The sequence below is a fragment of the Salvelinus fontinalis genome, unplaced genomic scaffold (genome assembly GCF_029448725.1).
Source record: "Salvelinus fontinalis isolate EN_2023a unplaced genomic scaffold, ASM2944872v1 scaffold_0359, whole genome shotgun sequence".
Taxonomy (NCBI): Eukaryota; Metazoa; Chordata; class Actinopteri; order Salmoniformes; family Salmonidae; genus Salvelinus; species Salvelinus fontinalis.
The window spans coordinates 97,396-114,216 of NW_026600568.1; the positions used below are offsets into that span (position 1 = coordinate 97,396).

A 16,821-nucleotide genomic window follows, 5' to 3' on the forward strand; every position below is an offset into this window, starting at 1 on the left:
TCTAACAGTCACTAGTGAAGCAGCAGCCTCCCCCGGCCCTAGTAAGGTAAGAAGTTTAAGATGCGATGAAACGGTTGACAAAAAAAAGAAATCACAGAAAAAATATATTGACTGATATTGATTTATTTAGGGGGGGGGGGGGGTAATTAACATTTTAGTTCTAGTGACGTCCCTGACTCCTATCCTTTAACTTTTTGTCTGAAAATAAATTATACGTTTTTCTTAACTGCATTACCCACTCCAGTCAGCTAATGGCGGTCTGCGACTTTAAGGCAATGCTGCTACCGTGACGTATAATCTAGTGGACGGAACGCTTTTATCAACAGCAGCAACAGACAGCCAGCCACCTCGGTAGCTTGCTAGCCAAAATAGCTGAACCAATAAAGCTCTTTAGACGCTTTAGTGTATATTAGCCACTGTGTTTTAAACCCTCGTCTGTCGTCTAGTTAGTTATCCGTTTTCATTTCATATTTACGGTGTTGTAGTTATTAGTCAGTTAGCGGGCTGGTTAAGTTAGCATTAGCCTAGCTAGCTAACATCCCCGACCATGCGGTCACTAAGCTACTCTCCTAAAGAAGAGGAGATCTGCTGGACGAAGAAAGAGGTTATGTGGCTAAACATTGTCGTGAAAGAGGAGGAAGAGGATGTCAAAATACAAAAACAGGTAGACGGTGAGGCTGTTACAGTGAAAAAAGAAGAGAAAGACGTTTCAGTGAAAGAAGAGGAAGATGCGTTCAGAGTGAAAGAGGAGGAGGATGTTACAGTGAAAAAAGAAGAGAAAGACGTTTCAGTGAAAGAAGAGGAAGATGCGTTCAGAGTGAAAGAGGGGGAGGATGTTACAGTGAAAGAGGAGGAGAAAGAGGAAGATTCTGTTTTTGGAGTGAAAGAGGAGGAGGGGGAGATGACTGTCACATTGGAGGAAGGGGAGGATGAAGATGAGGAAACTGGATATCTGGGCTCGGTTTCCCAAACGCATCTTAAGGCATCCAATGGTTCTAACGATGAACGGGCCCTGATTAACACTAGTAAGTACTGTCTTAAAAACAAAGGCACAAACTCTGCAGTTGTTGAACTGATGTTTGGTTTTATTTGCAATTGCTACATCCTTATTGTGACTTTTTGCAATACTTTAGGGCCCATAATGCAATTCTATAGGAAATGGGCGTGGCTTCAACGTTTTCAGATTTTAAGAAAATGGGGGGAAATATGCAGCCGAAGTCCAACGAGAGCGCGGATACAAATGAACTGCTTTAAATAATTATGACAAATGTTGAGCAATGCAATGTAATGCAGTAATGACTTTTCAAATAAGTTACCTTACACGTTATATGACTATTGTTGTTCACTTGACAATCTTAAGACAAATGTCAAATAATGAACATTCATTACAGAAGTCATTGTTTGTACAACATCATGGCTACACATCACCTTTTACAGTGGATTTCTGCTGTTGTGGGCCTTAAACCATCTGTCTGACTTGTTGTTCACACAGGAGAGAGACGTGACTATCGTGGATCCTCTGGGGAGCCTCAACAACCTCATGATGCTGACGAGGCAGAGAAGAGTCTCTCCACGTTGAAACACCAGCAGAGAACCACAGGGAAGAAATCTCATTGCTGCTCTGACTGTGGGAAAGGTTGCACATCTTCATCAGAATTTAAAATACACCAGAGAACACACACAGGAGAGAAGCCTTATAGCTGTGATCAATGTGGGATGAGTTTTACTACATCAAGCCATCTGATTCGACACCAGAGAACACACACAGGAGAGAAACCTTATAGCTGTGATCAATGTGAGAAGAGTTTTACTACATCTTGCTATCTGACTGTACACCAGAGAATACACACAGGAGAGAAGCCTTATATCTGTGATCAATGTGGGAAGAGTTTTCCTACATCTAGCCAGCTGACTTCACACCAGAGAACACACACAGGAGAGAAATCTTATAGCTGTGATCAATGTGGGATGAGTTTTACTACATCAAGCCATCTGATTCGACACCAGAGAACACACACAGGAGAGAAACCTTATAGTTGTATTCATTGTGAGAAGAGGTTTCCTTCATCTAGCCAGCTGACTTCACACCAGAGAACACACACAGGAGAGAAACCTCATAGCTGTGATCAATGTGGGAAGAGATACTCTGATAAAAGGTGTCTGATCAAACATCAGAAAATACATACATGAAGAAGTTATTTCATGATATCAATGAAATAATGTCACAATGTAGTATGTTTTAACATTGTAGAAGGAGTATTTTAACCTGTTAGGGGTGCAGCCCGACACCGGTACACTTATGAGAACATCCAGCTCAAAGTGCAGGGCGCGAAATTCAAAATATATTTTTTTTTAATATTTAACTTTCACACATTAACAAGTCCAAGACACCAGCTGAAAGGTGCACATCTTGTGAATCAAGCCAACATGTCCGATTTTTAAAATGTTTTACAGGGAAGACACAATATGTAAATCTATTAGCTAACCACGTTAGCAAAAGACACAACTTTTCTAACTCCATCAGTTTTTTACTCCATCAGTAGCTATCACAAATTCGGCCAAATAAAGATAAAAATAGCCACTAACCAAGAAACAACCTCATCAGATGACAATCTGATAACATATTTATTGTATAGCATATGTTTTTTTTCAATTTTTTTTGCATATTTCAGGTATAATTCATAGTTTACATTTCAGCTACAATCAGAAATTGCACCGAAAGCAGCCATAATATTTACAGACACCAACGTCAAATACCTAAATACTCATCATAAAACATTTCTGAAAAATACATAGTGTACAGCAATTGAAAGACAGGCATCTTGTGATTCTAGACAATTTCCGATTTATTAAATGTTTTACAGCGCAAACAAAATGTAGCGTGATATTAGCATAGCAGCAATAGCAAGAAAAACTTGGGCGCCCACGACCAGTCAACATGCACGACAGATATATGAAATAACATCATAAATTGGCTCTTACTTTTGCTGATCTTTCATCAGAATGTTGAACAAGGTGTCCTCTGTCCAGATGAGTCGTTGTTTGGATTCAGAATGGCAAATTTCCCTCTTCACTTAGCATTGGCACTTGCCAAGTGACACGGATTACTCCAAAGTCAACAAAGTTAGAAAACGGAACACGGCAAAACTCCCAAAAAAGTTTCAATAATCTGATTAAACTATATTGAAAAAACATACGTTACGATGATATGGGGACATGTATCAAATCTAAGACGGAGATGTTCGTCTTTCATAACCACAGCTAAACATAAGCCATATCCGTGTCCTCTTTCGCGCGCTCCAGAAACAGGATATGGACGGTCACGTCAAACAAAGATCTTTTATTCCACCTCAGACCAAGGTAGACACGAAATGTCTTCTCTCACTGCATCTTGACAACCAGGGGAAGGCGTAGGAAGTGTTTGTAGACTCCTACGTCACACGCCCATGTATAGGCATGAGGTTGAACAGAGCATAGATTTCTGACATTTCACTTCCTGGTCAGGAAAAGTGCTGCAGAAGGATTTCTGTTTCACTCAGAGAAATAATTCAAACGTTTTTAGAAACTAGAGAGTGTTTTCTATCCAATATTAATAATAATATCCATATTGTACGAGCAAGAATTGAGTAGGAGGCCGTTTGAAATGGGCACGATTTCACTGGCTACTCAACACTTTCCCTTGCAGCCAGAAGAAGTTTTTAATGATGTCACAATATAGAATGTTTTAACATTGTAGTAGGAGTATTTTAATGATGTACTACCTTATCGTTTGACCTGTTCAATTGATTGCAGCATAATATGGATATTAGCCTCAGGGGAAATCTAGGCTCTGAATTGAAAGAGTATTATTTAACAAAAAGTGACTAACAAAAAAAGAGCTGTGTTACACTTACTGCGTAGGTGACCCACTTTAATCAAAATGCAGCACTTCAAAGGGTAGCTAGGTGTTTTCTACAAGTTGAAAAAGCTGCTTGTTTAAAAAAATACATGTAATATGATACTTGTTGCATATGTTTGTGTATATACACACATGAAAGCAGTATAATAATTTGGTCTATAATCAATTTTATTAACAATCTGACATCACTCCAGTATTTCTTGACAACATTCAAATGCTAATTGTCTTTATTCCACTACTGAAGAAGCATGACTCAAATCACCTCATATTTCAAACATCCAGCCTGACAAAAGATAAGTTTTATTTTTCCATGCCTCACCATTAAGTGAAGTATTGCCAATACATATTAACAAAGGGGTGTACATTTGGTTTTGATTTTCATATTTACAATTTATGTAACATTTAGTAATCATAATTATTTATGCAACCAGCTGACCATTTTTGGGTACAATTATATTGACAATGTTGCCCTTCTTTTAGAATATCAGGGTTAATTCTCAGATGTGCTAACCCAAATGCATGATATTGGGGACTGGGCCCGATCCAACAACATGCCTATTGAGTGAACCCTGAAAAGAGAGAGAGAAGTAAGGTGGAAAGTTACTACGGATATTGCAGGAGTTTGTTGCTGAATGTCTTAAGGGTGGGCAGTCAGCAAGTTTTGCGTTTAGCCAGTGCGTTGCCATGGATCACAATTTATTTTGACTGCACGTTTTTCCGTATTGGAGACAAGTTTTTGTTTTCCAAGGGAACGAGAGTTCTAGAAGCTAGTTTAGGATTCTTTTGAAAGAAAAAGGATTTAAAAAATAATACTATTGTATATTATAATTTAGAAATGTGTTTTTTCTTGTTTTTAATTGTTGACAGCCAGTAGACACCATGTTTATATTGTAGAAGCATTGTAGTTGATTATAATGTGAAATGGAAGTTGTTTTCTGTTGGTGGTGAGCAAACATGTCCAACAAAAATATAGGATATATTTGTTGTCTAAAGGGGGAAGGTGTTACAGGCTTTGGTTTTTCCATTTATGTTTTGAGGTTGGACTTTAGCACGTATAGCTCGTTAGCACGTATAGCTCGTTAGCACGTAGGGTGCACTGATTGGTGTCACCTCGTTAGTCAGTTGGTGCTGTGCTTGACCTGATGGTTATAATGACCTGGTGGTTATAATGACCTGGTGGTTGGCATAACACAAGCAGAACCCGAGAACAGGATGGCCTCCACCATCACAGCCTGATGACACTGCACCAGCCTACCAGTCTGCTCCAGCCCAGGTCAGAATACCAGTCTCCCAGTCTGCTCCAGCACAGGTCAGAATACCAGTCTCCCAGTCTGCTCCAGCACAGTGTGCTCCAGCCCAGGTCAGAATACCAGTCTCCCAGTCTGCTCCAGCACAGTGTGCTCCAGCCCAGGTCAGAATACCAGTCTCCCAGTCTGCTCCAGCCCAGGTCAAAATACCAGTCTCCCAGTCTGCTCCAGCCCAGGTCAGAATACCAGCCTCTCAGTCTGCTCCAGCCCAGGTCAGAATACCAGCCTCCCAGTCTGCTCCACCCAGATAGTCACCCACAACTGCAATCCTTATTGATTCAAATGGGAAGTTCTTAGAGATGGAGAGGGAGTGAAAAGGTAGAGAGGCGGAGAGAGGGGAGTGAAAAGGGAGAGAGGCGGAGAGAGGGGAGTGAAAAGGGAGAGAGGCGGAGAGAGGGAGTGAAAATGGAGAGAGAGTGAAAAGGGAGAGAGAGGGAGTGAAAAGGGAGAGAGAGGGAGTGAAAAGGGAGAGAGGCGGAGAGGGAGGGAGTGAAAAGGGAGAGAGGGAGTGAAAAGGGAGAGAGGCGGAGAGGGGGAGTGAAAAGGGAGAGAGGCGGAGAGAGGGAGTGAAAAGGGAGAGAGGGAGTGAAAAGGGAGAGAGGCGGAGAGAGGGAGTGAAAAGGGAGAGAGACGGAGAGAGGGAGTGAAAAGGGAGAGAGGCGGAGAGAGGGAGTGAAAAGGGAGAGAGGCGGAGAGAGGGAGTGAAAAGGGAGAGAGGGGAGTGAAAAGGGAGAGAGGCGGAGAAAGGGCAGAATACCTGACCACTGTGACTGACCCAAACTTAAGGAAAGCTTTGACTATGTACAGACTCAGTGAGCATAAATGTCAAATGTGTGATTTCATGAACTGGTACATACAAGAAAACCAGGTTTTAAAGTTCTGTTCAATAGCCATCCCATCATTACAAAACATTTGAAAGGCTAAGTCTATCATCTCCTGAGAAGTGGTAACTATTCACATGAACTTTTCAAAGAGGTTTGGTGCCCCCTGGTGGCTGAACCCGAGATCAATGAGAGATCTTGTCAGAAACAATGACAGAGTCCCACTTCTCAGCTATCTTTATTCACATCAAACTAAACTAACTGCTATCTTGAAATGTTGAAAAAGTGTTTTTAAATAGCTCAGGCTGATACCCTACCTGAGCGACAAGGTGAGTCTTTTCTCCCTGACCTGGTGGTTCTAATGACCTGGTGGTTCTAATGACCTGGTGGTTCTAATGACCTGGTGGTAATAATGACCTGGTGGTTATAATGACCTGGTGGTTATAATGACCTGGTGGTTATAATGACCTGGTGGTAATAATGACCTGGTGGTAATAATGACCTGGTGGTTATAATGACCTGGTGGTTGGCATAACGCAAGCAGAACCCGAGAACAGGATGGCCTCCACCACACAGCCTGATGACACTGCACCAGCCTACCAGTCTGCTCCAGCCCAGGTCAGAATACCAGCCTCTCAGTCTGCTCCAGCCCAGGTCAGAATACCAGTCTCCCAGTCTGCTCCAGCACAGTGTGCTCCAGCCCAGGTCAGAATACCAGTCTCCCAGTCTGCTCCAGCCCAGGTCAGAATACCAGTCTCCCAGTCTGCTCCAGCACAGGTCAGAATACCAGCCTCCCAGTCTGCTCCAGCACAGGTCAGAATACCAGCCTCCCAGTCTGCTCCAACACAGTGTGCTCCAGCCCAGGTCAGAATACCAGTCTCCCAGTCTGCTCCAGCCCAGGTCAGAATACCAGCCTCCCAGTCTGCTCCAGCCCAAGTCAGAATACCAGCCTCCCAGTCTGCTCCAGCACAGGTCAGAATACCAGCCTCTCAGTCTGCTCCAGCCCAGGTCAGTATACCAGTCTCCCAGTCTGCTCCAACACAGTGTGCTCCAGCCCAGGTCAGAATACCAGCCTCCCAGTCTGCTCCAGCCCAGGTCAGAATACCAGTCTCCCAGTCTGCTCCAACACAGTGTGCTCCAGCCCAGGTCAGAATACCAGTCTCCCAGTCTGCTCCAGCCCAGGTCAGAATACCAGTCTCCCAGTCTGCTCCAGCACAGGTCAGAATACCAGTCTCCCAGTCTGCTCCAGCACAGTCTGCTCCAGCCCGGGTCAGAATACCAGCCTCCCAGTCTGCTCCAGCCCAGGTCAGAATACCAGTCTCCCATTCTGCTCCAGCCTACCAGTCTGCTCCAGCCCAGGTCAGAATACCAGCCTCCCAGTCTGCTCCAGCACAGTGTGCTCCAGCACAGGTCAGAATACCAGCCTCTCAGTCTGCTCCAGCCCAGGTCAGAATACCAGCCTCTCAGTCTGCTCCAGCACAGGTCAACTTACCAGCCTCTCAGTCTGCTCCAGCACAGTGTGCTCCAGCCCATGTCAGAATACCAGTCTCCCAGTCTGCTCCAGCCGAGGTCAGAATACCAGCCTCCCAGTCTGCTCCACCCAGATAGTCACCCACAACTGCAATCCTTATTGATTCAAATGGGAAGTTCTTAGGGAGGGAGAGGGAGTGAAAAGGTAGAGAGGCGGAGAGAGGGAGTGAAAAGGGAGAGAGGCGGAGTGAAAAGGGAGAGAGGCGGAGTGAAAAGGGAGAGAGAGGGAGTGAAAAGGTAGAGAGGCGGAGAGGGGGAGTGAAAAGGGAGAGAGGCGGAGAGAGGGAGTGAAAAGGGAGAGAGGCGGAGAGAGGCGGAGAGAGGGAGTGAAAAGGGAGAGAGGCGGAGAGAGGGAGTGAAAAGGGAGAGAGGCGGAGAGAGGGAGTGAAAAGGGAGAGAGGCGGAGAGAGGGAGTGAAAAGGGAGAGAGGCGGAGAGAGGGAGTGAAAAGGGAGAGAGGCGGAGAGAGGGAGTGAAAAGGGAGAGAGGCGGAGAGAGGGAGTGAAAAGAGAGAGAGGCGGAGAGAGTGAGTGAAAATGGAGAGAGGCGGAGAGAGGAAGTGAAAAGGGAGAGAGGCGGAGAGAGGGACTGAAAAAGGAGAGAGGCGGTGAGAGGGGAGTGAAAAGAGAGAGAGGCGGAGAGAGGGAGTGAAAAGGGAGAGAGGCGGAGAGAGGGAGTGAAAAGGGAGAGAGGCGGAGAGAGGGAGTGAAAAGGGAGAGAGGGGAGTGAAAAGGGAGAGAGGCGGAGAGAGGTTGACAGTTTATGACAAATAGTTAAACAATTTTGCATGTAATGGCTTATGCAAGGAACTAATGCCTAGATGTTTTGAGGGGTAAGACTATTCAACAGAGAACCATCTACTATATTTTGATCAACATGACGTGAGCAATTGATAATGTGGAAAAAAGCTGACACTTGTACATTATCAATTGCAATTTGTTCAAAGGAATAAGAAATTGCTTTAATGATGTGCACAAGTGACTAGATGATTTGGAATTTGTACAAGTCGTATCAAGAATTGCACTTTTGATCTAAGAAATGCACCAAAGCGACTGAGGAAAACTGTAATCACTTTCCCAGTGGAATACAACCTAACAGACAAGAAGCCATTCATTACAAAACAGTATGAATACAAACAATGGCAGGGCTGATTGGTGATGGGGAGGGTATGGGGCATTAAGTGAGCTAGATCCTTTGATTGCCTTTGGGAGCCTGTCAGATATGGTCAAAATATCTGTAAGATAATTTGTGATACAAACATATTCTATTTGGAGATGTTTTTTTACCATTCAGGGATCTCATTCCCTTTTGTACTTTAACCATTTGCACATTGTTACAACACTGTATATATATATATATAATATGACATTTGTAATGTCTTTATTGTTTTGAAACTTCTGCATGTGTAATGTTTACTGTTCATTTTTATTGTTTATTTCACTGTTGTATATTATCTACCTCACTCACTTAGGTAATGTAAACACATGTTTCCCATGCCAATAAAGCCCCTTGAATTGAATTGAATTGAATTGAGAGAGAGAGAGAGAGAGAGAGAGAGAGAGAGAGAGAAGCCCCTTGAATTGAATAAAGCCCCTTGAATTGAATTGAATTGAGAGAGAGAATCTATTTCCTAAAGTTATCCAAAAGAGAGAGAGAGATAGGGAGAGACTTTACATTCTAATCGTAGAGAAAGAGAGAGAGAGAGAATGTGAGAGAGATACAGACAGACAGACAGACAGACAGACAGACAGACAGAGACACAGACAGAGACCGACAGACACAGACAGAGACAGACAGACAGACAGACAGACAGACAGACAGACAGACAGAGACCGACAGACACAGAGACCGACAGACACAGAGACAGACAGACAGACAGAGACAGACAGAGAGAGACAGACAGAGACAGACAGAGACAGACAGAGACAGACAGACAGACAGACAGACAGCTCTGGGTCCGTCTTGTTGTCACTGTGGCTGCGCTCAGACCGAGTGAGCTACGGTCAAGCGGGGCATCTCGTTGAACTCGGCACGGCCTGGAGATAATAATAATGCCATTGCAGGCTTTGTGTGTCTTTAAGCACCGCACTTTTTCACTCCATCCCTGCTGTGTGTGTGTGTGAGAGCTTTTCTTTGACATCTGTTGGGAGAAATGACTGATTTACAGTTCACGAGGGTTGTCTAATCACATATATGAAGTTTTGAAAAGTTCTGACCTTTTACCCCTTCAAAACAGCATCTATGACACCATCTTAAGGCACTTCTGGTTGTCACAGTAAACACATATCTTGAATGGAGTATGCTGTTACAGAATCCTGAGTTTTAAGTCTGTATATTAAAAATTGACTGATCTACACAGGTTTGAATGCAGTGATTGTCACAATTGCAGGCTATGTAAATCAAAACTTCATTCCTTCATGAGTGAGGGTCAATTTCACCTGCACGATTCATCAGTTCACGTTTTTGTACAAAAGGTCTTATAGAAATGTGTAAAACTATGCTTGACAGTTTATGACAAATAGTTAAACAATTTTGCATGTAATGGCTTATGCAAGGAACTAATGCCTAGATGTTTTGAGGGGTCAGACTATTCAACAGAGAACCATATACTATATTTTGATCAACATGACGTGAGCAATTGATAACGTGGAAAAAAGCTGACACTTGTACATTATCAATTGCAATTTGTTCAAAGGAAAAAGAAATTGCTTTAATGATGTGCACAAATGACTAGATGATTTGGAATTTGTACAAGTCGTATCAAGAATTGCACTTTTGATCTAAGAAATGCACCAAAGCGACTGAGGAAAACTGTAATCACTTTCCCAGTGGAATACAACCTAACAGACAAGAAGCCATTCTTTACAAAACAGTATGAATACAAACAATGGCAGGGCTGATTGGTGATGGGGAGGGTATGGGCCATTAACAAAGCCATCACCTACAGAGAGATGAACGTGGAGAAGAGTCCCCTAAGCAAGCTGGTCATTGTGCTCTGTTCACAAACATAAACACACCCCACAGAGCCCCTGGACAACAGCACAATTAGACCCAACCAAATCATGAGAAAACAAAAAGATAATTACTTGACACATTGGAAAGAATTAACAAAAACAGAGAAAACTAGAATGCTATTTGGCCCTAAACAGAGAGTACACAGTGGCAGAATACCTGACCACTGTGAATGACCCAAACTTAAGGAAAGCTTTGACTATGTACAGACTCAGTGAGCATAAAGGTCAAATGTGTGATTTACCAGTCTCCCAGTCTGATCCAGCCCAGGTCAGAATACCAGTCTCCCGGTCTGCTCCAGCACAGGTCAGAATACCAGCCTCCCAGTCTGCTCCAGCACAGTGTGCTCCAGCACAGGTCAGAATACCAGCCTCCCAGTCTGCTCCAGCCCAGGTCAGAATACCAGCCTCCCAGTCTGCTCCAGCCCAGGTCAGAATACCAGCCTCCCAGTCTGCTCCAGCACAGTGTGCTCCAGCACAGGTCAGAATACCAGTCTCCCAGTCTGCTCCAGCCCAGGTCAGAATACCAGTCTCCCAGTCTTCTCCAGCCCAGGTCAGAATACCAGCCTCCTAGTCTGCTCCAGCCCAGGTCCGAATACCAGCCTCCCAGTCTGCTCCAGCCCAGGTCAGAATACCAGTCTCCCAGTCTGCTCCACCCAGATAGTCACCCACAACTGCAATCCTTATTGATTCAAATGGGATGTTCTTAGAGAGGGAGAGGAAGTGAAAAGGTAGAGAGGCGGAGAGAGGGAGTGAAAAGGGAGAGAGGCGGAGAGAGGGGAGTGAAAAGGGAGAGAGGCGGAGAGAGGGGAGTGAAAAGGCAGAGAGGCAGAGAGAGGGGAGTGAAAAGGGAGAGAGGCGGAGAGAGGGGAGTGAAAAGGGAGAGAGGCGGAGAGAGGGAGTGAAAAGGGAGAGAGAGTAAAAAGGGAGAGAGAGGGAGTGAAAAGGGAGATAGAGGGAGTGAAAAGGGAGAGAGGCAGAGAGGGAGGGAGTGAAAAGGGAGAGAGGCGGAGAGGGGGAGTGAAAAGGGAGAGAGGCGGAGAGGGGGAGTGAAAAGGGAGAGAGGCGGAGAGAGGGAGTGAAAAGGGAGAGAGGGAGTGAAAAGGGAGAGAGGCGGAGAGAGGGTGTGAAAAGGGAGAGAGGCGAAGAGAGGGAGTGAAAAGGGAGAGAGGGGAGTGAAAAGGGAGAGAGGCGGAGAAAGGGCAGAATACCTGACCACTGTGACTGACCCAAACTTAAGGAAAGCTTTGACTATGTACAGACTCAGTGAGCATAAAGGTCAAATGTGTGATTTCATGAACTGGCACATACAAGAAAACCAGGTTTTAAAGTTCTGTTCAATAGCCATCCCATCATTACAAAACATTTGAAAGGCTAAGTCTATCATCTCCTGAGAAGTGGTAACTATTCACATGAACTTTTCAAAGAGGTTTGGTGCCCCCTGGTGGCTGAACCCGAGATCAATGAGAGATCTTGTCAGAAACAATGACACAGTCCCACTTCTCAGCTATCCTTATTTACATCAAACTAAACTAACTGCTATCTTGAAATGTTGAAAACGTGTTTTTGAATAGCTCAGGCTGATACCCTACCTGAGCGAAAAACTGGCACTTTAAAGGAGTCCAATTTTGTCAAAAATGCAAAAATTATAAAAATTTCAACTCACGGGTACATTAATAGACCAAACACAAACATCTGTCATCTCGAAATGTCCTAAAAAGGTTCTAAACGGGCCCCCTGGGTCTACACCTGGAGAGCAGATGGGCACATCTGCACCAGAGCTGAAATTTCAACTGGAGAGCAGATACTTCAACTCGACAGAGGTCAGAGTGAGGCTCTTCTCCCTGACCTGGTGGTTCTAATGACCTGGTGGTAATAATGACCTGGTGGTAATAATGACCTGGTGGTAATAATGACCTGGTGGTAATAATGACCTAGTGGTTATAATGACCTGGTGGTTATAATGACCTGGTGGTTGGCATAACACAAGCAGAACCCGAGAACAGGATGGCCTCCACCACACAGCCTGATGACACTGCACCAGCCTACCAGTCTGCTCCAGCCCAGGTCAGAATACCAGTCTCCCAGTCTGCTCCAGCCCAGGTCAGAATACCAGCCTCCCAGTCTGCTCTAGCACAGGTCAGAATACCATTCTCCCAGTCTGCTCCAGCACAGGTCAGAATACCAGCCTCCCAGTCTGCTCCAGCACAGTGTGCTCCAGCCCAGGTCAGAATACCAGCCTCCCAGTCTGCTCCAGCCCAGGTCAGAATACCAGTCTCCCAGTCTGCTCCAGCCCAGGTCAGAATACCAGTCTCCCAGTCTGCTCCAGCACAGGTCAGAATACCAGCCTCCCAGTCTGATCCAGCACAGTGTGCTCCAGCCCAGGTCAGAATACCAGCCTCCCAGTCTGCTCCAGCACAGGTCAGAATACCAGCCTCCCAGTCTGCTCCAACACAGTGTGCTCCAGCCCAGGTCAGAATACCAGTCTCCCAGTCTGCTCCAGCGCAGTTCAGAATACCAGTCTCCCAGTCTGCTCCAGCACAGGTCAGAATACCAGTCTCCCAGTCTGCTCCAGCCCAGGTCAGAATACCAGCCTCCCAGTCTGCTCCAGCACAGGTCAGAATACCAGTCTCCCAGTCTGCTCCAGCCCAGGTCGGAATACCAGCCTCCTAGTCTGCTCCAGCACAGGTCAGAATACCAGCCTCCCAGTCTGCTCCAGCACAGGTCAGAATACCAGCCTCCCATCTGCTCCAACACAGTGTGCTCCAGCCCAGGTCAGAATACCAGTCTCCCAGTCTGCTCCAGCAGAGGTCAGAATACCAGCCTCCCAGTCTGCTCCAGCACAGTGTGCTCCAGCCCAGGTCAGAATACCAGCCTCTCAGTCTGCTCCAGCCCAGGTCAGAATACCAGCCTCTCAGTCTGCTCCAACACAGTGCGCTCCAGCCCAGGTCAGAATACCAGTCTCCCAGTCTGCTCCAGCACAGGTCAGAATACCAGTCTCCCAGTCTGCTCCAGCACAGTGTGCTATAGCCCAGGTCAGAATACCAGCCTCCCAGTCTGCTCCAGCACAGGTCAGAATACCAGCCTCCCATCTGCTCCAACACAGTGTGCTCCAGCCCAGGTCAGAATACCAGTCTCCCAGTCTGCTCCAGCAGAGGTCAGAATACCAGCCTCCCAGTCTGCTCCAGCACAGTGTGCTCCAGCCCAGGTCAGAATACCAGCCTCTCAGTCTGCTCCAGCCCAGGTCAGAATACCAGCCTCTCAGTCTGCTCCAACACAGTGCGCTCCAGCCCAGGTCAGAATACCAGTCTCCCAGTCTGCTCCAGCACAGGTCAGAATACCAGTCTCCCAGTCTGCTCCAGCACAGTGTGCTATAGCCCAGGTCAGAATACCAGCCTCTCAGTCTGCTCCAGCCCAGGTCAGAATACCAGCCTCTCAGTCTGCTCCAGCACAGTGTGCTCCAGCCCAGGTCAGAATACCAGCCTCAGTCTGCTCCAGCCCAGGTCAGAATACCAGCCTCTCAGTCTGCTCCAGCCCAGGTCAGCCAACCAGCCTCTCAGTCTGCTCCAACACAGTGTGCTCCAGCCCAGGTCAGAATACCAGCCTCCCAGTCTGCTCCAGCCCAGGTCAGAATACCAGCCTCCCAGTCTGCTCCAGCCGAGGTCAGAATACCAGCCTCCCAGTCTGCTCCAGCACAGGTCAGAATACCAGCCTCTCAGTCTGCTCCAGCCCAGGTCAACTTACCAGCCTCTCAGTCTGCTCCAGCCCAGGTCAGAATACCAGCCTCTCAGTCTGCTCCAGCCCAGGTCAGCCAACCAGCCTCTCAGTCTGCTCCAACACAGTGTGCTCCAGCCCAGGTCAGAATACCAGCCTCCCAGTCTGCTCCAGCATAGTGTGCTCCAGCCCAGGTCAGAATACCAGTCTCTCAGTCTGCTCCAACACAGTGTGCTCCAGCCCAGGTCAGAATACCAGCCTCCCAGTCTGCTCCAGCCCAGGTCAGAATACCAGCCTCCCAGTCTGCTCCACCCAGATAGTCACCCACAACTGCAATCCTTATTGATTCAAATGGGAAGTTCTTAGAGAGGGAGAGGGAGTGAAAAGGTAGAGAGGCGGAGAGAGGGAGTGAAAAGGGAGAGAGGCGGGTGAGAGGGGAGTGAAAAGAGAGAGAGGCGGAGAGAGGGGAGTGAAAAGGGAGAGAGGCGGAGAGTGGGGAGTGAAAAGGGAGAGAGGCGGAGAGAGGGGAGTGAAAAGGGATAGAGGCGTAGAGAGGGAGTGAAAAGGAAGAGAGGCGGAGAGAGGGAGTGAAAGGGGAGAGAGGCGGAGAGAGGGAGTGAAAAGGGATAGAGGCGTAGAGAGGAAGTGAAAAGGGAGAGAGGCGGAGAGAGGGGAGTGAAAAGGGAGAGAGGCGGAGAGAGGGAGTGAAAAGGGAGAGAGGCGGAGAGAGGGAGTGACAAGGGAGAGAGGCGGAGAGAGGGAGTGAAAAGGGAGAGAGGCGGAAATAGGGAGAGAGGCGGAGAGAGGGGAGTGAAAAGGGAGAGAGGCGGAGAGAGGGGAGTGAAAAGGGAGAGAGGGGAGTGAAAAGGGAGAGAGGCGGAGAGAGGGAGTGAAAAGGGAGAGAGGCGTAGAGAGGGAGTGAAAAGGGAGAGAGGCGGAGAGAGGGAGTGAAAAGGGAGAGAGGCGGAGAGAGGGGAGTGAAAAGGGAGAGAGGCGGAGAGAGGGGAGTGAAAAGGGAGAGAGGCGGAGAGAGGGAGTGAAAAGGGAGAGAGGCGGAGAGAGGGAGTGAAAAGGGAGAGAGGCGGAGAGAGGGAGTGGAAAGGGAGAGAGGGGAGTGAAAAGGGAGAGAGGCGGAGAAAGGGCAGAATACCTGACCACTGTGACTGACCCAAACTTAAGGAAAGCTTTGACTATGTACAGACTCAGTGAGCATAAAGGTCAAATGTGTGATTTCATGAACTGGTACATACAAGAAAACCAGGTTTTAAAGTTCTGTTCAATAGCCATCCCATCATTACAAAACATTTGAAAGGCTAAGTCTATCATCTCCTGAGAAGTGGTAACTATTCACATGAACTTTTCAAAGAGGTTTGGTGCCCCCTGGTGGCTGAACCCGAGATCAATGAGAGATCTTGTCAGAAACAATGACAGAGTCCCACTTCTCAGCTATCTTTATTTACATCAAACTAAACTAACTACTATCTTGAAATGTTGAAAACGTGTTTTTAAATAGCTCAGGCTGATACCCTACCTGAGCGAAAAACTGGCAATTTAAAGGAGTCTAATTTTGTCAAAAATGCAAAAATGATAAAAATTTAAACTCACAGGTACATTAACCAGGTGTCCAGTTGAGAACAAGTTCTCATTCACAACTGCCACCTGACCAAGATAAAGCAAAGCAGTGCGACAAAAAAACAACACAGAGTTACACATGGGATAAACAAAAGTACAGTCAATAACACAATATAAAAATCTATATACAGTGTGATGGAGTAAGGAGGTAAGGCAATAAACAGGCCATGCTATGGGTGGGTGTTGCTATGGTGACCAGTGAGCTGAGTTAAGGCGGAGCTTTACCTAGCAAAGACTTATAGATGACCTGGAGCCAGTGGGTTTAGCGATGAATATGTAGCGAGGACCAGCCAACGAGAGCATACAGGTCGCAGCGGTGGGTGGTATATGGGGCTTTGGTGACAAAATGGATGACACTGTGATGGACTGCATCCAGTTCGCTGAGTAGAGTGTTGGAGGCTATTTTGTAAATGACATCACCGAAGTCAAGGATCGGTAGGATAGTCAGTTTTACAAGGGTATGTTTGGCAGCGTGAGTGTAGGAGTTTTTGTTGTGAAATAGGAAGCATATTCTAGATTTAATTTGGGATTGGAGATGTTTAATGTGAGTCTGGAAGGAGAGTTTACAGTCTAACCAGACACCTAGGTATTTGTAGTTGTCCACATATTCTAAGTCAGAACCGTCCAGAGTAGTGATGCTAGTCGGGCGGATGCTGGCAGCGATCGGTTGAAGAGCATGCATTTAGTTTTACTAGCGTTTAAGAGCAGTTGGAGGCCACGGAAGGAGAGTTGTATGGCATTGAAGCTCATTTGGAGGTTTGTTAACACAGTTTCCAAAGAAGGGCCAGATGTATACAGAATGGTGTCGTCTGCGTAGAGGTGGATCAGAGAATCACCAGCAGCAAGCGCGACATCATTGATATATACAGAGAAAAGAGTCGGCCAGAGAATTGAACCCTGTGGCACCCC

The 16,821-nt window shown here is 46.4% G+C and overlaps 1 protein-coding gene across 1 annotated transcript; it reads left to right on the forward strand.

The window, feature by feature from the left end:
* Positions 1 to 319: 319 nt before the first annotated feature.
* LOC129845752 (zinc finger protein 664-like) lies at positions 320 to 2,357 on the forward strand. Its single transcript, XM_055913652.1, has 2 exons — positions 320 to 1,025; positions 1,493 to 2,357. The coding sequence occupies exons 1-2, from the start codon at positions 548 to 550 to the stop codon at positions 2,188 to 2,190; spliced, it is 1,176 nt and encodes a 391-aa protein (XP_055769627.1). The 5' UTR covers positions 320 to 547; the 3' UTR covers positions 2,191 to 2,357.
* Positions 2,358 to 16,821: the final 14,464 nt, after the last annotated feature.

Bases quoted from the DNA above. Each gene is read 5' to 3' on its own strand.
- LOC129845752 (XM_055913652.1), top strand. From the start codon at position 548: ATGCGGTCACTAAGCTACTCTCCTAAAGAAGAGGAGATCTGCTGGACG. The intron at 1,026-1,492 runs GTAAGTACTGTC...TTGTTCACACAG, and splicing joins ACGGGCCCTGATTAACACTA to GAGAGAGACGTGACTATCGT.